The sequence below is a fragment of the Hevea brasiliensis genome, chromosome 5, assembly GCF_030052815.1.
Source record: "Hevea brasiliensis isolate MT/VB/25A 57/8 chromosome 5, ASM3005281v1, whole genome shotgun sequence".
Classification (NCBI taxonomy): domain Eukaryota; kingdom Viridiplantae; phylum Streptophyta; class Magnoliopsida; order Malpighiales; family Euphorbiaceae; genus Hevea; species Hevea brasiliensis.
In genome coordinates this window covers 3,397,052-3,422,289 of record NC_079497.1, presented here as the reverse complement: position 1 = coordinate 3,422,289, position 25,238 = coordinate 3,397,052, and the positions used below count along the sequence as shown (strand labels likewise).

The following is a 25,238-nucleotide window of genomic DNA, read 5'->3' as shown; positions in this document are numbered from 1 at the left end:
AAAGAATAGATAAAGAAACCCATAAAGCAAAAAAAGAGAAATTTATAAAAATATTGTATGTAAATAGTACACAAAAGGTATCTTAAAAAAAAATAGAACCTAAAGCAGTAAAAATGTTAATACTATCACAAATGCAAAACCCAACAATGAGTGGACAAGAGAGGAAGCTGAAGCAATCTGAATGATAAAATTACATGTCCCTTGTGAAATATTCTGTGAAGTAACCATGGCCAAACCTTGAAAATTACAGGCCATGGGGTCCTGATTCTGTACCTGGAAGTACATATTGAATGCATATGAAGAATTCCCATTAGCATCCAAGCCATTACAAGAGGAGCCATATCCGAGTGCTGTGCAATCTGAAAAAGTGCAAGCATAATTTATGTTATCTGCAAGCTTGCTAAGGTCATTGGCATTTGGATTAAACATACACCATTTTGATGGTTGATACTGCACATTCTGCGCACCCACAGGCAACTTGTTTTGACCCTGACCAGTAAAATCTAATCCAAATTTAGGTTGGCCATCATACCGAAAGATTCCCCAATGGCGTTCAAAGTTTCCAGGAGCTATGCTCTTTGCATCCTCGTCAAGAAGACCAAACAAGTAGACTTCTATGAATCCAGGCCGGAGTGGGGTGCCTCTATTGCTAGCGAGTCGCGGTAACAGCCCATTATAAAATCTGTAAGCATAAGCTATAGTGGCACTCTTGTCCCCATCAGTAGGCCAACCCACCTCCCCAACTATAATGGTCATCTCTCCAAATCCTACTGCTTTGAGGGCTGAGACCAGGGTGTCGAAGTTGGCATCAAAAACATTGGTATACTGAATCCCAGTACCTTTGTCTACAATGGGTTGTGATGCTCCATCAAAGAAAGCATAGTTGATAGGGAAGTTATCATTTCCGTAGAGACTTAGGAAAGGGTAGATGTTCACTGTGAAAGGTGCATTGCTCTTATTTAGAAATTGAACAATCGACGTCATGAGGTCACTAATATCACTACGGAATCTTCCAGTAGATGGATAAGGTTGGTCATCGGGTGAATTGTAGACATCGGCATTCAAGGGTACAGTGGCCTTTATAGAGTCTCCCACCCCAGCTTCATTGAGGGCATTTTGAATGTTCTGAAGCGCTGGAAAGGTCACGTTTAAGAATGACCCATTATAGGTTGTGAGGAAAGGCTCATTCCCAACTGCAACATACCTGCACAGATATAGTATATGTATTGAATAAATGCAGAGCATAATTATGAGGCTTTATTCTCAACAACGCCAAGATTGGAATGAACGTAAATCTAAACATTCATTATCTATAAGCAATGAATGTAAATGCTCCATCAGTTTTCAATGCATTGCATACATTCCTTTCTCCTGAATTCTACTAATTTGAAGCAGGAATAGAAGCAGCCATATAACTCAACTCAACTCAACTCAACTAAGCCTTTATCCCAAAAATTTGGGGTCGGCAATATGAATTCGCTTTCTCGACTCTAAACGATTTTGGGTTGAATCCTAAAAAATGCATAATGCTTTTAGGTCATATTGTACTACTCTTTTCCAAATCAATTTAGATCTACCCCTTTTTTTCTTTCTATCATCTAACCTAATGTGCTCTACTTGTCTAAATGGAACCTCTGTATGTCTACGCTTCACATGACCAAACCACCTCAATCTCCCTTCTCTCAACTTATCTTCAATTGGCACCATTCCTACCTTTTCTCTAATACTCTCATTACGGGCTTTATCTAGTCTAGTATAGCCACTCATCCACCTTAACATTCTCATCTCTACAACTCTTTATCTTAAACGCATACGATTCCTTCAGTGCCTAACACTCACTAACATATAACATAACCGGTCATATGGCTGTACGGTAAAATTTTCATTTCAACTTATTGCCGACCCCAAATTTTTGGGATAAAGGCTTAGTTGAGTTGAGTTGAGTTGGGAATCTTGTGATCACATAAAACTCCCGTGGCGCGTCTCTACTTCAACTATCCGGCTTTAATCCTATTACTAACATCTTCCTCACATCCCTCATCTACTTGAAGGACTGAGCCGAGATATTTAAAGTGATTACTTTGGAACAGTACCACTCCATCCAAATTAATTCCTTCCCTATAACTAGTTTAGCCTTTACTAAACTTGCAATGCGTGTGTTATGTCTTCGTTCTACTTAACTTAAAACCCTTTAACTCTAGAATACTTCTCCAAAACTCTAGCTTTCTATTGACACCTTGCGTCTCATCTATCAGAATAATATCATCCGCAAACATCATGTATCAAGGAATACTCTCTTGTATATGTTTTGTCAATTCATTTAAAACTAATGCAAAAAGGTAAGAGCTTATAGCTGATCCTTGATGTAATCCAATTGAGATCGAAAAATCTCTTGTGTCCCTCCCACTGTGCACACAATAGTAGTTGCTCCTTCATACATATCTTTCAACACTTGTATGTAGATACCCTCTTTTGTTATAACACACTCCATAAGACATCTCTTGGAACACTATCATAAGCCTTCTCCAAATCAATAAAAACCATGTGTAGATCTTTCTTCACATCTCTATATTTCTCCATCAAGCTTCTAATGAGAAAGATCGCTTCCACAGTTGAACGATCGAGCATGAAGCCAAATTGATTGAGAGAGATAGAAGTATCATGACCTAGTCGATGCTCCATAACTCTCTCCCACAACTTCATAGTATAGCTCATGAGTTTAATTCCCCTATAGTTCGAGCAACTCTGTATATCTCCCTTATTTTTAAAAATAGGTACTAAAATACTCCTCCTCTATTCATCAGGCATTTTCTTTGAGTTTAGAATCTTATTAAATAATTTAGTTAACCATGCCACTTCCATATCTCCCAAACACTTCCACACTTCAATTGGTATTCCATCGGGTCCACAGGCTTTACCCACTTTCATTCTCTTAAGTGCTTCATTTACTTCTAAAGATCTAATTCTTCTAGTATAATTCACATTCTTTTGTATTGTTCTATAGTCTATATTCACGCTATTACCATTTTGACTATTATAAAAGAGATCATTAAAATAATTTCTCCATCCTTAATGCACCTAATTTGATTGAGATCTTGATATTTTCTTTCCCTTTCTCTCCTCCTTCCTAATCTATAAATATCTTTATTCCCTTCTTTAGTTCCAAGTTTCTAATATAACTTTTCAAAGGCCTATGCTCTTACTTGACTAACTGTCTTTTCTGCCTCTTTCTTTGCTATTTTATACTATTCATATGCCTCATTATTATCACATTTAGGTAATTTCTTATATCATTCCCTTTTTCTCTTCATTGCCTTTTGTACTTCCTCATTCCACCACCATCTCTCTTTTTGAGGATGGTCTATGTCTTTTAGACTCTCCAAATACTTTTCTAGCTACTTCTCTAATCTTTGATGTCATCTGTATCCACATATCATTGGCCTCCATATCCAGCTTCCATGCTTCGGACTCGAGAAGCTCATTTTTGAACTTCACTTGCTTTACTCCTTTGAACTCCTACCACTTTGTTCGAGCTACACTATTTCTTCTGATCTTACTTGAATTGTTCCTAAACTTGACATCCAAGACCACTAACCGATGTTGACTTGTTAAAGCCTCTCCTGCAATGACCTTGCAATCCTTGCATAGAGCTCTATTTGTCTTCCTGGTTAAGAGGAAGTCGATTTGGCTTCTATATTGCCCACTTTTGAAAGTCACTAAATGTGACTCTCTTTTTATAAAGTAGGTATTTGCTAGTATTAGGTTGTATGCAATAGCAAAATCCAGGATGTTTTTTCCCTCTTCATTTCGACTGCCATAACCAAAACCTCCATGAACATTCTCATAAACTTGCCTATCACTTCCCACATGTCCATTTAAATCTATACTAATGAAAACATTCTCTTCATTCGGTATGCTTTGCATTAAATCATCCATATCTTTCCAAAACATTTGTTTACTCTCACTATCTAGTCCTATTTGTGGGGCATAAGCACTAACTACATTTATTATTTCTCCTTCTAGTACTAGCTTTACTAGTATAATTCTATCTCCTACTCTTTTCATAACTATTACAGCATCTTTCAATATCCTGTCTATGATTATGCCCACTCCGTTCTTATTTCTCTCATTTCCGGTAAACCACAGTTTGTACCCTGAATTACCTAATTCTTTGCTTTTCTCTCCTACCCATTTAGTCTCCTGAATGCAATCAATATTCACCATTCTCCTTTCCAAGGTATCCACAAGCTCCATTGACCACATTTTAGTCCCTTGACTAACGGTTAAATTGACAAAAATAGACAAAGGGACTAAATAGTTAAAGAAAAATAATGTGATGGACCAAATCATGTATTTTTGAAAATAAATAAACTACAGAAAAGATCTAATACTGTGACTGATTGCTGCGACTATAAGAAAAGGGACTTAAAGTTCTTCAGGTAAAGTTGACGTCCCTGGTAAGATTCTAAAGTACCTTTTTCTTTTTTTGAGAACTTACCAGCATGTGCCATGAGAATATAGCACAGATACAAAATAAAGAAGTAGATTAGAAAAAGATTAACTTTAAATGGACCAAAGATTTGACATTAAAACTCGCATGCATGGCATTAATGCACATCAAATTGCTAGAATCAATAATTAATCTTTCTAATTAACAAATTCCAACTGCAATCTTGTGGCAGATTCAACAACCAAGTCAACCATTTAACACCTTTACTTGCTTCCTAAAATAAATATGAGTTGAAAATCTCCTCTCTTAATATATCAAGAATAACAGAAGTGGGTGTATTTCTCAATAAGAATATGGATCATTAACTAATACAACGAAGTTTTCTGACAAATGAAATTAAGAAATAGAATTATTAGATTTTCCAGAACAAACAAAATCTAGCAAAAACTTCTGCAATTTGCATGATCAGAGTCATACTCGTACCTATTTCCAGTATGTTATCCATCAAAAACCAGACAAACACATAATTGATACCTGTGAACCATTAACCACATCATTGGAACAAAGAAATCAACTTGAAATCAGCCTCTCCAGAACATCAAATTTCTCAAATGCCTTCATGATATATCAGCAAGTTAACAAAATTCAGGTTTACCAAGGAAAAGGCGCGCACACCAGTTTTGGCAATAACAAATAAAACCACAATCACATAATCAAAATTGAGACTAAAGAAATTAACATAGTATATATCAGCTTCCCCAAAACAAAAATTTCAGAAATTCAATAAAAAAAAAAAAATCAATTTCTTCTATACGTACAATATATACAACTATCATATCAACATCTTATGCAACTCCGATAAAACAAAGGAAAGACCAACACAAAAAATAACAATAACAATCAAAACCATGTAAACCCCGCATTTTAACGTTATTCAAACTCACAAGTCAGACAAAAGAAACTTGAATCGGTGTCGGTTTCATCCACACAGCAAACTCAACAGAGAACCACAAAAACTTGTACAAAAAGCTTTAACTTACTTGATGTTAACCCCTCCATTGAAGTTGTAGATTGAGACATTCCTCTGGACCCAATCCTTGGCACGATTATAATCATTCATGGCAGCGAGTTGGTCATTGGGTATCGCCACCATGACTTCGATGCCAGTTCCAGCAAGTGCACTCATAGTGTTTCGGTCTGCGTCAAAAAGCTTCACTTTTTGGATCCCATTGTCCTTCAACATTTGCACCACTGCCTTTGGTGGTAATTTGTGAGTAGCCTGGGTTCCCCAATTAACCCCTAGACCATAAACACAAGTTCCCAATAGGCCTAAAAGCAAAACCCATTTGAGAAACCAAGAATTACCCATTGTAGTGGAGACCTCTAGGAATTGAGGGAAAATGGGATTGGGCAAAAGCGATGATAAAGTAGTCAAATGGATTATTTATTGATAAAACTTTTATTGCCTCTTTTCTGTATAAGGGGTGAGACTTGAGGGTTGTGGCAGAGAGGTTTATGAGAAAGGGAGGGAAAGCAACGACTTTTGGTAGGTGGGTACGCGGAGACAGCGAAAAATACGCGATGTAATCCCAAGGAATTTAGATTTTTTAGATCAAGATGTGTGTTTTTGTGAGTGAGACTGTGAGAGAAAGCACAATAATCTCAATGGACATCCAAAAAAGGAAAAATTATATTTTAAAAAAAAAAAAAGCCAAAGAGAGAGTTGTATGGAGAACCTACAAGGGCCACAACCAAGAAACAGCTTTGCGAGAGAGAGAAAGTAATCAAGGAAAAATCATTAATAGAGAAACAGCAGCAGAACAGAACCGATCGAGGTAAAAACGAAAAACCGATAGAAACTAAACAATTTTTTTTTTAATTGAATGCTAAAAACGGTGGAAGCAATCGATTTTGTAAGATGGGTTTTGAATTAAACTTGAACAATCAGAAAAAGATATGAATTTGAAATAACAGGGGATTTATGTACAGCCGGACAAGGAAAAGAACAGAGTAGTGGTCATCACAAGCCCACAAAAGAAGACCAAAACTGCGTGTTTTCTATGTGGTTTTAATTAAAAGAGAAAAGAAAAATTTTTCAAAATCAAGTGACGATTGAAACAAATACAAATGGACAACAAAGACAGAATTTTTGACAGTGAAAAAGGCAAAAACAGGCAGAGAGAGCGTGAGGCAATGAGGTAACGACAACAAAATCACCAAGAAAATTGATGCAAGAAAGAGAAAAGAATCAAAATTGTAAGATGGGTTTCTGTGTCAATCAAAGATTTTTGGAGAACTCTTAACGGCTAGAATTTGAGAAACTTATATCTCAAAAGGGAATAGCTTTGAAAATGATTTAAGTATGCTTCTAATGTATGAGCTTCTAAAGTATGAGAATGAATTTTATTATTATTAAATTAAATATTTAAATTTAATTTCATAAAAAAAATAATTAAAGTACTTATAATAAAAGTATAAATCTAAATATAATTTTTTTTTTTATAAATATTACTAATCATCAGAAATGAAAGAAACAAAAGAGAAATCTTAGATAAGGAAACAATCTATAAATGGAAATACGAAATTACAAAGAAAAGGAGGAGGAAGAGGCTTTGAAAAGGTTCTTTTCTTTTTATATTTAGGTTCAAGATTTTCAGCCCTGTTTTCTAATCTCTCTCTCTGATTTGGAAAGTCATTTTTTAAAGAGAAGCAGAGGACTCTGCTTCTCTTCTTATTTGTCTTTAAAACTACATTTTTTTAAAGGGTATGTAACTACAAATTTTTCATTATAAAAATAATAATTTTTTTTTTTTTCTATATAATTTTTTAACTAGTGCAACATCGTATTTATCAAGGTTCATTAGATATATTTATTTATTATTAATCTTATATTGATAAAAAAAAATATATTTTTATGTGGTATTATATTTTATTAGAGTGTATTTAATATAAATTTAATCTCATATAAAAATAAACTTAATAATTATTAAGTTCTTACCATTAATGATTATTAAGTTTATACTCTTATAAACTTTGAATTTTCTATAGCTATTTTTTGATATAATATTTAAAAGATTTAATAGATCACAACTAATATAAATTTAAATTTATATGATAATAATTTTAATAATTATTAAATTTAATATTTATATCGAGATATTTATATGAGTTTTAATTTTTTATAGTTATACTTTTTAATATAAAATTAATGAAAAAATAAATATATTTAATGGATGTTAATAAATGTAATATTGCATTAACTGGGAAATTGTTAATAAAATTAACAAAGATGAATACTCGGAGTTTCTGGAAGTGAAATCCTTACGTGGTGATGACGTGGCCCCCACTACATATAATTTTGACAGTTCACTTTAGTGCTTCAGCAATAAGCATTAACGGCCTGTTTGATTTAAGCTGTGAATCTGATGATACCGTTATCGATGTCATTCTTCATAAATGATAGTGATAATCGATAATGATAATAGCTGTTTTATGTTAAGTGTTTGATAAAATTATATTTAGCTGTTACTGTTGAAATGTGAAATGACTAATAAAGGTATATATCATATAATTTATTTTATTATTTAAATGAATATAAAATTATAAATTTATTACGTTATATTATTTATTTTATTATTAAATTAAATATATAATTATTAAATTAATATATTATATTATTTAAATAAATATATAATTATTAATTTTTTATATTATATTATTTATTTTATTATTGAAATAAGAAAATAATTATTTTTTAAGATAATTAAATAATTTTAAAAATATAAATAAAATAATAAAATAATTATTATTATTAATAGAAAAATTTATAATTAATTTTAAGTTTTTAGATATAAATAAATATTTTATATTTTATGTTATTAATAAAAAATATTTTATCAAAATTGAAATACGTTAATTAATGTTAAAATTTAAAATGAAAAAATAAAAATATTAATAATATTAATTTTCAAGTTAAATAAAAAAGGATAATATGGTCAAAATAAAAAATAAAATCAAATCAGCTATCAGCTGATGAGAAACATCAGCTATCAGCTCTATTTTTTTGAGCTTGTCAAATATTATAATTTACCTATTTGGGTGTCTATCAGCTATCAACTGCACCCAACAGGTAAACCAAACACCTCCTAAGAGTGACCAATGACCAACCCGTGCGAGTTGCGACCCCGCCACTAAGGTTATTATTGTCATTTAAATATTTACCATTTTATTTATTTATTTATTTATTTATTTCAAAACCCTAGAGAAAGAGATGATTAAATGTGAAAAGGACAAGCAAATAATTTGCAGATGTTTGACACGTTTTGTTTCTCTTATTATATTGATTTTGAAACAACTTTAGCTCTACGATTTCGTCTTTGGGTTGGGATTTTTCCATAATTTTGAATTAGTTTGTGTTCCAGAAAAAATTAGAAGTGGCTGCTTCAAAAAATAATTAAAAAAAATTTGTTATTTTAATATTTAATTTATTTATTATAATATTAATAATAAAAGGGAAATTACAATGACTATAATAATTAATGACAGTGTGGTAGTAACAATAAATTTGATTATGATCTAATTTTATTCGAAATTAGACTGAATTTATTTTAAATTTGAGAACAGAATTAAATCGAATCTTTACTAGTTTGAATCAAAATCACATCATTTCTCTTTTCCCTTAAATTGAATTGATCCGGTTTAAACCATAATCTTTCATTTAAAAACAGGAAAATTAAAAAAAAAAAAATGGATCATTAGATTGCTTCAAACTAGAATTGGGGACTCTGTGATATAGCCTTTAGCCTTTATTTGACGAACTAAAACTGACCTATAACCCAGTGTAGGTGGAGTAGCGGTTATTAGGTGATGACAATGGTAGTGGTTGTCGAATTGTGACGGTGGTAGCGAGCCCTTACACTAGAACCACTCAATGGCTAAGGGTCCAAACCAAACAACAAACGAAAATACCAAGATCGAGATTGATTTTGCTCCCACATGACTATGAATCGGACCAGACAGGAATTAGCTGCTCAACCAGACGTTCTAGCTTGAATTGAATTGGAAAAAATGAAAAAAAAAAAAAATCAACACTTGGATTTTATCAATCCAAATTGAATCAGGCCAAAACAAAATTAAACTAGGATCAAACTCGCTCTTTTCGATTTGTTTAAATCCATTTCATTTATAAGTCGAAACTGTTAATTCTAATTTAGAATGAATTAGTTGTGACAGCGATATGGTAACAATAAAAGAAACACCAAAAATTTTCTTTTATAATTTTTTTTTATAGATTAAAAAAAATATAACTTCACACTGCTAATATTTAAATTTATAGCTTTCTACAATATACTAATACTAGCACTCAATTATAGAAACCTATTTATTTAATGAAACATTGAATATTAAATATTAAGCTGAGATATTGTACCCAAATATGTATATTTTAAGCTGAGAGGAGAGCTTTTCATCTTTATGTATCATCTGGTGAAGGCACTGAATATGTCCATACAACTCATTTTTCTTTGACAATTCAATTTGGATTGGGAAAATAATAATAATAATAATAATAATAAATCTGCTTCAGCTTTCATTTTTAAGCAACTTCTGTTTATTAATATATAAATTAATCTTTTGGTGGAACCAACTTAACTAATTCAATCCAACATAACTTCACATGAGGCTTAAGAGTTCATTTAGATTCGTTCATAAAATTATTCTGGTTTTTTTTTTTTTTTAAAAAAAAATAACCTTCAAATATGTTTACATTTGAAAACTATTATACAAATTCAATTCAATTCTCATGTTTACAATAAAAAAAAAAAATTAACTTCTTAACTATTTAAAAAAAAAAAATCAAACTTGATTAATTAAGAATTCAATTGAATCCTTTTTTCTTTTTAATTATTTATTCCAAAGAAAGCCTTACCAAATAATCAAGAGATTTCACACTGATCAAAGTTGATTGCAATTTATAAATAACTCGAGGGGAACCGTCTTTCAAAGAAGCTTAGGAGGTTCTTTACACATAATTGTAAAAATACTCCCGAGTATATATTCCACCAGCGCAGACAAGAATAAATCACAATTTACACAAATAGTGCAAGCATATCCAATTAAAAACTTACTTTGAAAAATCAGCAAACTCAATTCTCGAGGCATGATTGTTATAATTCATCTTCAAGATAGTTGTACTCGAAAGTGAACTCAGTCTTGATTCTTTGACACCTGAACAGAGCAAAATATATCATAAGAACCACACGGTTTTCAAAAAATATCATTTTTCTATATATATATATATATATATATGTGTGTGTGTGTGTGTGTGTGTGTGTGTGTGTGTGTGTGTGTGTGAAGAGGAGCCGCAATGCTCAAAATATTATGTAAAATTAAAAATAAGATTTACGCAATTAAAAATTCAAATTGCTAAAACTACTATTAGACGCTTCATACTAATCCATATGTACAGAAATGTGTGTACTCCTAGATATTATCCCTGGTTCAATAAAGCAAGCAAACCTCAACAACTGAACAACTATATGATGAAGCAACTCTTTCATCCTCAACAGATAATGCAATTTTACTTGCAATTTAGCATCTGGAGACGTTTTCACTAATTAAAATAAGAATCAGGCAGCATACCATCCATGTTGGAGGTCATCATTGGCAATATGGAAATCAAAGTAAACATAAGTCCCTTGTTCATATTCATCAGTTGCCACTTTGGGTTCCTCATGCCGCTGAAACCAGGTGTTGTATTTTCTGTGATATCTCCAGGATTGTTTCTTTAGTTCTTTTGCAGCCAAATATTGCTGATAGGTATTCTGAAGACGACAAACTAACTTGAGAACAAGTTCACAGTGATTAAACAATATCACATAATCTATTAATATTGTATGCTGCATCACCTGTTGATAATAAAATGCAAAGAACAAGGTATCAGTGCCATAACTATCAATGGTTAGCCGTTCCCAGAATCCAGGATTATTTACAATGGGCGCCTGAACTTGAGGATAGCTGGGAGGTGTGGCTGCAGGGTGCCTCTGAAATGGACAAAACAGGTACAAATAGTTTTCTTATAAGCTATAATTGGCCACAATTTAATAAGTCAAAAAATGACAAAAGATAACTGGGATCCACACCGGAGTATAGCTCCTAGCACGTTCTGAATCTTTAGGCTGAGGAAGTTTGTGATATGCAGCCTCAAGCATCTGCAAATTGTACAACTGATCGTGCATGGCCCCAGAATTCACAGCAGACCCACTAATATTATCTCCAATGGCACCAAGGTCAGAGACACTTCTCCTACCAATAACACCAAGGTCAGTAGAAGGTTGACTAGATTGTATTGGTTGTCCAGGAGAGAGATCAATATCTCTTGGCACTTGGACTGGCTCTGCCAAAGAAGCAGATGCTCCTGTCTGCAGGAAGAAAAGAAAAAAGAGAGAGAGAGGAGAAATTTAGATAACATCTTCCAGAACATTAAACTGAAGTTTAATACATCACTACCACACTACAAACCCGTGCCATTTTTTGAACAAACAACTATTAGCAAAGAACTAAAAAAATGCAATTCAGTGTCTTTGAATAATGTTTTGCCCAGGACTATACAACTACCATGGAATATCTGGTTTTAGCTTATAGTATGTAATAAAAATTCACAAATTGAGTACCTGGGATGAGCACTAAAAGAATCAAAACATATTCTAAATGTATTAACTCTACCACAAACTAGCAGCAGTCCATTAAACTCCAAATATATGCCACTCCCAAAATTAAATAATAGACTAAGAACATCTTTAACACTTTCTTTATCACAATTTTGCTAACAAGCTATCCGAGGATATTTGAGAACAGTTGATTAATCCCATGAATTTGCAGTCCACAGCATTTCGACTAGTGCAGTATTTCATTTTAATCCTAAACCAATATCATGGGAAGCCACCAAGGGTTTCATTTTTTGGGCTTTTGGGCCTGGTTTTTTGGGAGCTGGGTAATTGGGGTTAGAATTATATTTGGATCTACATCCTCTGTTCTGGCCTTGGGCCTGTAATGCCTTTGCATTAAGGAACATTTATATTTGACAAAAAAAAAAAAAAAAAAAAAAGCCACCAGGTAATTTTTGACACATATGGCCCATAGGTCTGGAGATTCCAACAATCAGAACTAGGAATACGGTTGTTGAAATTGGTTTCATCAGACCCACAAAGTAAATTAAGCAAACCTTTCCTGGAAGGGTGGATCGTTCCCCAAATTGACAAGGAAAATGCCATTGTAAGACTTGTATCATATATCATTCACCATACTTCATAGTACATTAGGCAAGATAATGAATTATTCAACATACAGGAGTATCCATTGCATATGGGGCTTTCAATTCGTCCTCATTCACAAGATTTTTGCTCAGCCCGGATGTAGCAGCAGATTCAGGAGTTGAATCATCAGGTAAATTCAGAGCTTGTTGCTGCTGCTCCTCGGCTTTCAAATGACCAACATCTGCATTATTCATTCATTAAAATAAGCACACTTTATGATGGGGTGCCAATCAAGGCAAGCCAATTTAGTGGTACCTGCATCTTTTGCACTATTTGATATTACAACTTGTTGACTAGACTGTTGATGGAAGGAGTTTGGCTGCTGTAAGGCAGAAGATGTAACAGTATTGAGACCAGGTGCCTGAACGCCAAGTCCCAGACTAGCTTGAGAAGAGACAGATGAGCTTTGAGAATTTAACTGCCAACACAGACAAAAAAGCAAGCCAAAAAGTTGTCAAAACTAATTTTTTTCATCATATGGGTAACCTAAAAAGGCAGAATAAATTGGACCACTAAAAAACAGCGCGTAAAAAAGGACAAAAAAATTCCATAAACACAAAATACCAAACATCGTCATGTGCCACCAAGAGCATGATCAAATAAGATATATTCACTTTCTGTTGTATCATTTGATAAAAAAAACTATGATATGCCCATAATTGTTATATTGAATTTAAATAATTAAATAATTGTGATAGTTATGAACTTTGTTGCAAGAGGTGTATCGGGAAATGACGAGTGAGCTAAGTTTTATGCAAGCACTATGAAACAAAACCCTGAAATAACATATCTTGCCAGAACAAAATTTCTCCATAAATTGTTAGCGCAGAAAAGCAAGGAGAAGGGCATGGAATTGAAATTCCTGCATAATAAGCACCTGCTGCAATAGGGGGTTTTGTTGGGCAGAAAACTGTTTATGATTTCCACCAGCAAGTGGTGGCATACCAAGAAGGGTGCTGTGGCCTTGTTGCTGGACTTGCTGAAGACGTTGCAAAAATTTCTCCCTCTGATCAGGTGCTATTTCAGTTCTTGCACGAAATTGTCCCTGAAATGAGAAGTTGAAAATGGCAGGCGTGAAGTCTAACAATGCTCCTTATTTAAAACTTCATTTCTTTTAAATTAAGTGAACATAATTGTCAGCATGTATTGTCATTCCAACCCTCCCCCCAAACCCCACCCTTTTGGATGAGTAAAAGGTTTTCTCCACTTTTTCAGCTTATTTGCTGCTCATGGGACCATAGATTAAAAAGCCATAAGACCACAAATAAAGCTCCTCTATGTACTAGAGCAAAAAAGCCATAGACCATAGATTAAAAATGAAACAAGCAACATACCAGTTCATTCTGATTTTGAAAGGAACCTCCAGGTCTCCACTGCATGCCAGGGACCAAAGAAGGGGAAAAAACTCTTCCACCTATTGCAGGAGCTTCACCAACATTACTAGAGTCAACCATACCTGTTCCATCATTAGTCTTGCCAGTCGGAGGCAAGATCATTCTATTGCTTAGTGGGGAAGCCAAAGGTTGCACCAGTCCGCTACTCCCAAGTCTATCATCTGTTGATAAAATATTTCTTTTTGTAACGTCCGATGGTGAAGGTAGTGCACCGAGTGATCCATTGCTAGGAACTCCACCAGAACTAAGAGGGATACTAGATGAAGGATGACTAGAGAGGCTACCTCTACCAATGCCCCTAACTAGTCCAGTATCAGCAAGAGCTGGTGACGGTCTATGGCCAGGGAAACCTGCAATTTCTTCCTCCTTCACAGAATTTCCCGTTGTTGCAGGAGATGAAGGAATGGCAGCAGCTGCATTTTCCAGTACACCTTGAACAGAACTTGCACCTGGAAGAATTGAAGAGGCTGATACACTAGATAATGTATGAGCTGGAACACCGACAGAAACAGGAGTTGCATGATTCACAGTTGGTATTGAAGCTGCAGAAGAACCAATCATGCTACTCTTGGCAGGTGGAGTTCTTGCAACAATGTCAGGATTACTATCCTGTGAAGCTGTATCATCAGCTTGCTCCTGAACCAAAGTAGCCTGCTGATGAGTAGACGTGGCAGTTGCCTGGACAGAAAACCATCAAATCCATAATTACGTGCTACAAAAATGTCATTTGAAGGCAACTCTCCGCTTAAGAAAAGGAATTGCAACAATTTTTGTGGTTTCTAAATGGAGACACCACTTGGAACAGGAACTTTTGTGATAAAGACAAATCATAAGAGTATCAAGCATTTACTAGAGCAAAGGTTGCACACCTATGTGCAGCAGGAAGGAGTCACCAAACTGCTGGAGTTGAGCTCCAGAATTCTATACATGGGGATTGACGACAAAGCAGCAGATGCCTTGTCCAGAAGAGAACACGAATCTAATTCTCAGGTACTGGGTATCTCTACTAGAATAGCGCCTAGCTGGCTACAAGAGGTACAGAAGTCTTATAATGGGGATGATGGAGCTCAACAATTAATAACAGCTCTTATGATAAATTTTAGTTCGGTTCCCAACTTTTGTTTATCAAATGGTATGCTGAAATATAAGGGGAAGCTATATATAGATAGTCAAACTACTCTGAGAGAAAAGTTAATCCAAGCCTGCCTTGAATCACCAATTGAAGGACATTCAGGGGTGAGAGGGACTTATTTATTAGAGGGTGAAACTGAATTTTTATTGGCTTGAGATTCAGAAAATGGTCACTTTGGATTCTAAGGTGTGACATGTGCAAGCTCGTCCACAGAATCAGATAATTGTGCTTACCTTGGTCTTCTACAACCAATAGCCATTCCTTCTCAAGCTCGGCAGTTAATTACTATGGACTTTATAGAAAAGCCCCCTAAGTCCAACGGCAAAGATACTATATTGAGTAGACCAATTCACTAAAGTGGGCCATTTTATTCCTTTAGCTCATCCTTTCTCAGCTGCAAAGGTAGCAAGAGAACTCATGGATGGAGACTTAGGGGGCTTTTCTATAAAGTCCATAGTAATTAACTGCCGAGCTTGAGAAGGAATGGCTATTGGTTGAAGAAGACCAATTCACTAAAGTGGGCCATTTTATTCCTTTAGCTCATCCTTTCTCAGCTGCAAAGGTTGCAAGAGAACTCATGGATGGAGTTTTCAAGCTTCATGGAATGTTTTACAGATAGGAGGAGGAACTATAGGAATAAGTGAGTTGATTAATTAGTTGTGAAGGTAGTTGGTTTTGGAGGGAATGTGAAGTTGTTATAGTTTCTGTTAGAGGTTGTTGGAAAAGTTGTAGCAAGTGGTTAGGCAGTTGATCTTGGAGGGAAAGTGACAAAAAATAGGGCTGTGAGCCACGGTAAAAAGATTCATTCTGACTCTTAATGAAGTATTCTCTTCTTCTCTACAATTCTCGACTCTCTCTCTCTCTCTCTCTCTCTCTCTCTCTCTCTCTCTACTCTTTCTTCTATTCTTCTGTTTCTTCTAATTTCAACTCTGAAATAACCACCGTTAGGGTTCCTACCTAACAGAATGCAAGGAGCTATTATCTCTGACCGTGATAAGATATTTATAGGTCAATTTTGGCAGGAATTATTCAGAATGCTAGGGATTAAACTACACAGCAGCACTGCTTACCATCCTTAGACAGATGGGTAAAGCGAAAGGTTAAACATATGTTTGGAATCTTATTTACAGTGCAGGTGCTTCCACACCAAAAATGTCGGCTTGGGGTTAGCAAGAATGGTGGTATAATTCAGCCTTCCATTGGGCCACTAATGTGAACCCATTTCAAGCACTCAACGGTTATCCTCCTATTCTACCAGTTCTGCCCCAGCAATCTACATAAGTAGTGGGTGTTGAAGAATTTTTAAAAGATAGGCAATGGCTGCTAGAGTACCTAAAAGAATAGTCGACTTCATCCCAAAACAAGATGAAGAAAATACCGATAAAAACGGATTTGAGAGGGAATTTTCGGTGGATGATTGGGTGCATTTGATGTTACAGCCTTATAGGCAAACCAGCTTAGCACTAAGGAGGTCTCTGAAGCTCTTAGCTAAGTATTACGGGCCATTTGAAATTCTAGAGAAGGTTGGAACAGTAGCTTATAAACTCAATCTGCCACCAGGAAGTAGAATACACTATCTTTCATGTCTCCTTGTTAAAGAAGAAAATTGGAGACAATATAGTTCGCATGAAAGATCTGCCAACATTTCAGGAAGAAGACTATTTTCATTCAGCCTGAAAAAGTGTTAAAACAAACGCACCATTTCAGGAAGGAGAAACATATATCTCAACTCCTCATCAAACGGCACAACCGGCCTTCCATTGACTCTACTTGGGAAGATGAAATCTTTATTCAAGTACAATTTCATGAATTCTACCATTCTTGGAGACACGAATGGACTAAAGGGGAAGGTATCCTTACGTATAAGAGGCAAAAGAAGAAAGGGAATCAATTCCTAGAGATAAATTGATTAATTGCCAATTCCTTCTTGTCAAGTTTTTTAATTGCTTTCTGTTATTTGTTTTGCTTTATGAGCTGTCAAGATAGTTAGCATGCTAGCTGTCAATCTGCCAAAAGTTGTTAGCTCAGTGGAAGCATATAGAGAAATATTCATGTATTCATCACCAATATCAAAAATTATCTGATTATCTCTCATTCTAATTTTTTCTATTATTACTATTTTTAGTCTCAGAATTAATCTGAAATTGCTACTCAAGAGTCTTAAGAATTAGAAATCAAAAGACAAAAACTTGTCAATTCAACACAAATAACCTACAGGTATTTGAGATGCTGAAGCTGCTAAAGATGTCTTCAAGCTGTGAACTGGTGCAACCTGTGGCCAAAAAAAAAATGAGTGGGAATATAGACATTTAGAGAGCGAAGAGAGAGAGAGAGAGAGAGAGAGAGAGAGAGAGAGAGAGAGAGGGAGAGAATTATGATTATTTATCCATCTCTAATGCAACCAAAAAGAAATAAGGAACCACAATTATTTTCCATCACCAACATGGTAAAAGAGTTGGAAAAATCAACCGCATGTTATTAATGTTTACCTTGACAAGACCAGGAGTACCAATTGTAACAAGATCTTCAAGAGACTCCACCTTGTCCAATGGCAATGAGCTGTAAAGCTCATCAACATCACTAAATTCATCAAAGTCCTCCTATAGGGGGGGGCAAAAGGAGTAACATAGCTAATAAAGGTTAGACAAGCAAGCATATGAAACTATCTCTCATCAAGAAAGTTAAAATTGTTCAAAAACTGGTCAAGCAGGCAAGCAATCCACTAGATATTGTATGCTTCTAAGTTATGCCACTTATCTAAGAATTGAATAAATCAAGTCTTTATTAACTAAACAAAATTGAAAAGTGCAAACCTGATTACGTTCCACATAGTCGTCCAGGAAGTCTTTAACATCATTGACCTGCTCAGGACTCAATTCATCGTTATCCAGTAGCCTCAAGATCCATTCTAACTTCATAATATGAGCCTTGTGCCGCACGATAGATGTCTCTAAATGCGTCTGAAGATCAAATCAAAATAAATACATAAATGAATATAGAAAGAAAATATCAATTTCCAAAATTCATGATTGGTTTCCTGTCATACCAATCTAGGTGGTCTTGTCTTCCCTTTCTTAACAGATAGCCCCTCAATTTCAGATTCAAAGCTATCAATCTGTGATTCCAACTCTCCAACCTAATCGAGCAAAGAATAAGTTACACCACCACAAAAAAATATAGTTCCTATAAGAAGTACAAAAGTGGTTAATTTGATTCAAACTGTAATTATGAGGTCAAAACACCCATAAAGCAGTTGACAATACAAAAGAGTACTTGAATTTAAAAATGAAAAAAAGGGAGGAACAGAGAGAGAGAGCATATATTCTAAAGGAAAACAAATATCATTTAGTTCATTTTCATTTGATAACTTTGTCCCAGTTGCAAACACAGCATGCAGTTAGCATATAGACTGTGCAAGCAAGTTACTACAATACTATCAGATAATGAAAATGTTACACCATCAACTGGACAAAATGAATTTTAAAAACAAAAGGGTTGTGTAAAATTTTACATACCACATTGTTTAACCAATCCCTTGTTTCTGATTTAGCCTTCTCCTTTGGATCCTGTCAAAAGAAGATTGACATTATTAGAATTTTGACTACAAAAGTGAATTTTTCAGTGGGTGCCAGAGTGGAAGAATCAATTTTATGTTATCTCAGACAAAATAGAGAAAAAGAATGAGTAGGATTTCCATGAAAGTCACCCCACATCCAAAAAGGCAATTTTTAACAACAGAAATTAAACTACTCATTTTAAAAAAAAATATATATCAAAAAAGAAGAACAAGGATCCCAGACATTCTTAATTCATTTAAAAACCCAGACCAAAGATAATCACCAATTAAATATCACACAAATTAAAACAAAAACAATTTAATGATTCTCCCAGTTCTAGGATCTCAACTGCGGATGCTGATAGCACAAAACCTTTTAAGTTCTGCTGCTGCTGCTTCCCATCTAAAACTATAGGACAGTGTCAAGAGAGCAAACCAGCAAACCATATTTAAAAAGACGATGAGCCGTAAAAACCAAGAAATTGTTACTCTAGACAAAATACGTCCTGAACTCTTTATTAATATTACATTGGGTTAAGTACTAAGAGTCGAGGTACATTATGTTATAAAAAAGTACTACCTCAAAGAACAATGTTGTAGCAACTCATCACATGAACCAAGACAAGGAAAAAATCTGAGGTTTAGAAAACCTCAAAATTATCACATTTCACCAATTTGATTAACAAAACAATACAAGTGTAAACAGTACAAATATACAATGCTTACAGTTTTCGGTTGTTGGCCCAGCCCTTCTTTAGAAAATGCCTTTGTTTTTGTTTCCTTCTCGCAGATCTTAAATCTCTCCATTTCACGCTCAATTTGCTTACGAGCATCCACTAAAGCCTGCTCGTAAGAGGCACTAACCTACATGAACAGGAATCAAAAGAAAAAGAAATAAAGGGGGAAAAGAAAAAAGATAACCATCAACTTCGTAATCAGTGTAAAACACAGATCAAAAGAACAAAAAGCTGCCATCATATCACACATGCTTCAAACACTATGAACAAGATACTGAAACAATGAGGACTAACCTTCTTATCCTTGATCTCACTAGATTGAATCCATGTTTTGATTTGATCCCTGTACCTCTGCAGCTTTTTTATCTCCTTCTTTAAGTCCGCCTCAAATTTCTCTTTCTGATTTGCGTTGTCTGTATCATAAACCTAAAGCAGCAATACATAATGATAAACAACAATATTTTGAAAGAAATAACCAACAAAGTTTAATTTAAGTCAATGAGGAAACAAGACAGAACTTCAAATAGTCAAAAGTAAAATAGAACTTCAATGACATCAATGATAACAACAGTATCTTAAGCCTAAACATGTTTACATACAAGTACAACCAAATTTCAAAGGGGGAAAAAAATAAATTTAAGTCACTGAAAAAGTAAAATAAGTTGAATCACAAACATGACAACAACAATGCCAGTGACAAAGAAAAATAAGTAATTGTCTATTTAATTTTACTAAAAAAAAGTAAATGGTGCTTGATAACCCAAATTGGGCATTCAACTTCAAATTTTCTGAACTTAATTTGAAAAAGATATGTGATATTATTTATTTTTTAGCGCTTAATTCCAATGTAAAGTGCCATCATCATCACAGCCGCAATTACAATTTTAATAAAGAATTCAGCTACTTAATTTCTCAATCACCACCATAATCACAGTGATGATGATGATATTATTATTATTATTATTATTATTATTATTATTATTATTATTATTATTATCCATCCACACTATCATTGCCACTTCTAGCATTTTGTTATGGACACATTGTGGGCCTCCTGGGCAAAGCTGGTTGAATTTTCGGGATTTACTTCCTATTATTATTAGATATTAATTCTTGTTTTAATTAACAGTTATTTCCTTTTCTAAATTGTAATCTCTCTTATACAGGAATTGCTATTATTATTAGGACTTCTAATTCTAGTAGAATTCTAAGAAATCTTGTGTAAACCTCTATTATAAAAGGGGGTCACTCGAATTAATAAAATTAAGCAAAACTATTTTCAATTAAATTGAGATATAAACTCTCTCTTCTCCAACGAGTCTAAGGTTAGAGCTCCCTTTTAACGAACTCACGTTTTCAGCAACAATAAGCCAAGGAAAGAATCGAGATAAAGCAAAAGTTTTAAAATTTGAATTAGATTTCACTATTAATAGGCCCGAGACTAGATCATGTGATATGAACCTACTTAACTCTACCTTAAAAGCTAGCTCCAAGCTCACAAGGGGAGGTTTTCAAAACCATATATATAACACCCAAGACCTCCCTGCAAAACTGATGTGGGACACATCATTCTCGACCCCTTTAGACTGAACGTCCTCGAGAAGCAACCGAGGTCATGACTCGTTCACCCCGACCTCTCCCGAAGAACGTCAGGGAACATTTGTACATGGCCCACCGACCCATACAAAGTGAGACTCTGATACCAAATGATATAAACCTGCCTAACTCCACCTCAAAAGCTAGCTCACAAAGAGAGGTTTGCAAACCCATATATATAACACCCTAGACCTCCCTGCAGAACCGATGTGGGACGCATCATCATGAGCGAGAGATCATAACAAATTGGCATCAAAGCCAGTTGTCATGGACAATAAAGATACGAGAGAAGAATTAAGGGCGCTATTCCAAGAAGCACAAGCATTGACTGAAGCAAAAGTAGCAGAGGCTAAATCAAGGATGGAATATCAAATCAAACAATCAGAGTTGAAACTGGAATCTCAATGGCAAAACTTGTCCCGTCAATTACAAGAGTTCATTCAAGGAATTTACAAGACCTGAGGCAAGGAAACAGAGGGCGGCTTAGGTAGTAATAACAACTATGAAGGCAGCAACAATGAAATTGATGGAAAAATAGAAGTTAGACTCGGGGCAAGGGTAATACCAAGGTATACAAAGTTGGATTTTCCAACATTTGATGGATAAGAAGATTCGTTGATTTGGTTACACCGACATGAATAATTTTTTTCAAACCAACAGACGCTAGAACAGATAAGGTGAACCTCGCAACATTCCATATGACAAGAGAGGCACAACTCTAGTTCTACAAATTAGAACAAAAAAAATGCCAACTATCATGGAACGCGTTCAAAGAATATTGCAATTTAAAATTCGGGCCTCAACTAAGTAGCAATCCTTTGAGTGATTTGGCTAATCTGAAGCAGACAGGAACGGTGAAAGAATACCAACGCCAGTTCCAAAGCCTTCTAGCTCATGCAACAACAGTTCAAGTAGATCAACAAGTTGATTTGTTTACTGCAGGCCTGACAGATTCAATCCAGATTGATATAAAAATGCAAAATCCCCCAAGCTTGGTGGCAACTATGAACCTGGTAAGAGCCTTTGAAAGAAAACAGTAGCTAGAAGAAAATTGGACAAATTCATGATCCAATACAAAAACACCACCTATTTCATCAATTATGCCTGTAACTAAGGCTACAGCCAGCTAGGCCATTAGCACATCACAAAATTCCAGTTTAGAAAGTGTTTCGTCTCCCTTTATTAAAAGATTGAGCTGTCTAGAGATGGTTGAGTGAAGAGCAAAGGAGCTTTGTTATAATTGTTACGAACCATATTCCTCCAGGCATCAATGTAAGAAGTTATTTTGGTTGGAGATGGATGATTCAGAGGAAGCAATGGAGCAAAGGGACTATAGGTAATTCATAGTCTTATCCTACCGTTGAGCTTAAGGACAGGCTCTTTCTCAAGAGGAAGTGATGTTATGGCCGCATTGTGGGACCATTTGGCAAAGCTAGTTGAATTTTAGGGATTTATTTCGTATTATTATTAGATATTAATTCTTATTTTAATTAAGAGTTATTTCCTTTTCTGAATTGTAATCCCTCTTATACAGGAATTGCTATTATTATTAGAACTTCTAATTCTAGTAGAATTCTAATAAATCTTGTGTAAACCTCTCTCATAAAAGGGATCACTTGAATTAATAAAATTAAGCAGAACTATTTTCAATTAAATTGAGATTTAAACTCTCTCTTTTCCAATGAGTCTAAGGTTAGAGATCCCTCTTAACGAGCTCACGTTTTCAGCAACAATAAGTCAAGGAAATAATCAAGGTAAAATAAAAGTTTAGATTTTGAATTAGATTTCACCATTAATAGGCCTGTGACTAGATCCTGGGTGAGAGATTATAACACATTGCTGGCATCATTCTATTCACTACCACCGGTTAACTACCATTGGAATTATCCATCATCATTTACCACGGTCACCATTTCTACCCTTACTGCCATTGCTATCATTGCTACAACTGTCACCACCAGTGCAGCCTTAATCTGCCTCTGCCACTATTGCAGCAACATAGATACCAATATAAGAATTACCACAATCATGATGACCACCACAGTTGCCATAACCATCATCATCACTATTACCAATACCATCATCATAACAACTTTTTCCAACCAATTCTCTTTTCTTCCCTTTTCTTAGTCAATAATTTAAAATTATTCACCGGTTTAAAATTTCAGAGCTTAATCTTTCCATACTAAAATCATTCAGCTATTAAACTTTCAGTTTTACCAATCACCATGTAAGACTAAGACAGGGAGAAAGCAACTCCAAACTTAAAAAAAAAAAAAAAAGAAACCTAAAATATAGTGAAGTGAGTCTCTATTGATGAAAAATGTGAAGAAATGAAGAAAAATAAGAACTTGCATAACCAGTGACTTCAAAACCATTCAGAAAGGATGCATTATAATAAGATACCTCCTGTTTGGAAACTAGAATAATACAGTTGATTTCTTCTTAGTCATTTCTCATGTTTGAAATGAAAGAATTCAATTTTTTTTTTAACTTACACAAATTTATTTTAAAGGAAATAGAAATCATCTAAGAAATAGAAATAAATAATTGAAATTTTTAAATGATTTATTCCAAAGTAAGCCATTAAAAATGAACACAAATGGCATTAGCAATCCTAATTCGAGTAGCTATAGCTAAAAATGTAACGATAACTAAATTTAGATAAGAAATTGTTCATAGATGTCTGATTTCCAGCATTTTCTAAGCAATCAAACAAAGGACCAAAAGGAATCAAAAAAGAACAAAATATAATTCAAATAAAAGCAAGACAGTGGTTAACAGTCACAACTAATAAGACTTTTAGATTCCAGAATAGATGATTTTCTGGCAAATTCAGCTCAGCCAAACAAAACTTGGAAGAGAGAGAGAGAGAGAGAGAGAGAGAGAGAGAGAAGAGAATGATTACCTTGTTCCAGATGCTGTCAAAGACATCGACGCCTTCTTGGACCTTCTTCAGAACGCGATCAATCTCGCCTTGAAGCTTGCGGCTTGCTCCCATTGTGCAAATAGAGAACCGTGAATAGAATAGCGGGTTTTATCATCCAAAAAGAGAAAGACTCGGATGGTTTTTATTTTTTTTTTTCCGATTAGCGTAATCAGTGCTAGGGTTTTGTTTTTGTTTCTTCTCTTTGGGTGTAGATATTAGGAAGAGACGAAGATAGCAATGGCAATGAAAGTAAAAGCAGTTGACAGTCCAGAAGTGAAGGAAAGGTATGTCCTTAGATCGGCGTGTTTCGTTTGTGACAGTGACAGGGCTCTTTGGGCTTTTCGGAGATTTGGGCTTCAACCTTTGTGGGCTCTACGGACACTCGGATTCTGAATTTTGGACTTGGTTGTTGGTTCCCTGTTATAATTTTCATTTCCAATTTCAATTTTTTTTACTTTTCTCCATTTTCTAAATAATAATAATTATGGTGAAATTGTGACAATAAATAAATAAATATATATATATATATATATATATATATATATATATATATATATATAATTAGAGTGAAGTAGTATTTTTAAGAAAATGTCACATGATATTTATTTAAAAAATTTGTTACACGTGTTATCCCTTGTTAATAACTCTATTTTACATTTTTTTATAATAATAATTATTTAATTTTTTTTATTTTTTTTTAATTATTAATATTAATTATAATTCTATTTTAATATTTATAATTTAAATTATTATTATTTTTTATTTAATTTTTAAAAATTAAAACTTTTATAATTAAATATAATATTTAAAAATTATTTATATTTATTTTTATAAATTTATTTTCACAAAAATATTATTTATTACATATCACTATCCATAATAATAATAATTTAAAATAAAAAATAATTTAACAATAATAATAATAATAATAATAAAAGATTAGTGATAGTCATTAACTTAAAAAAAATTAGCCATCAATTTATAATCTCATAATCAATTACCATATAATTTAATCAATCTTAAATTATTTTATATATTTAATAAATATTTTTATTATATTATTATATTTTTTTATTATTTTTATTATAAAATCCTTGTTAAAAATTTTGAGATATAAAATGTATAATTTACA

At 33.9% G+C, this 25,238-nt stretch overlaps 2 protein-coding genes across 2 annotated transcripts; both read right to left on the bottom strand.

The window, feature by feature from the left end:
- Positions 1–24: 24 nt before the first annotated feature.
- LOC110652452 (glucan endo-1,3-beta-glucosidase 8) lies at positions 25–6,778 on the bottom strand. The gene is made up of 2 exons (XM_021808048.2): positions 5,491–6,778; positions 25–1,204 (listed from the first exon to the last, which is right to left on the bottom strand). Exons 1-2 carry the CDS (start codon positions 5,817–5,819, stop codon positions 100–102), a joined length of 1,434 nt encoding a protein of 477 aa, XP_021663740.2. The 5' UTR covers positions 5,820–6,778; the 3' UTR covers positions 25–99.
- A 3,621-nt stretch (positions 6,779–10,399) lies between these two features.
- Positions 10,400–24,380, bottom strand: LOC110652442 (general negative regulator of transcription subunit 3). The gene is made up of 16 exons (XM_021808041.2): positions 24,086–24,380; positions 19,876–20,007; positions 19,571–19,708; positions 18,804–18,854; positions 18,335–18,424; positions 18,102–18,248; positions 17,778–17,888; positions 17,504–17,560; positions 14,097–14,834; positions 13,640–13,807; positions 13,018–13,180; positions 12,795–12,943; positions 11,590–11,868; positions 11,356–11,490; positions 11,090–11,271; positions 10,400–10,675 (listed from the first exon to the last, which is right to left on the bottom strand). The coding sequence occupies exons 1-16, from the start codon at positions 24,176–24,178 to the stop codon at positions 10,615–10,617; spliced, it is 2,694 nt and encodes an 897-aa protein (XP_021663733.2). The 5' UTR covers positions 24,179–24,380; the 3' UTR covers positions 10,400–10,614.
- Between the last annotated feature and the right edge of the window lie 858 nt (positions 24,381–25,238).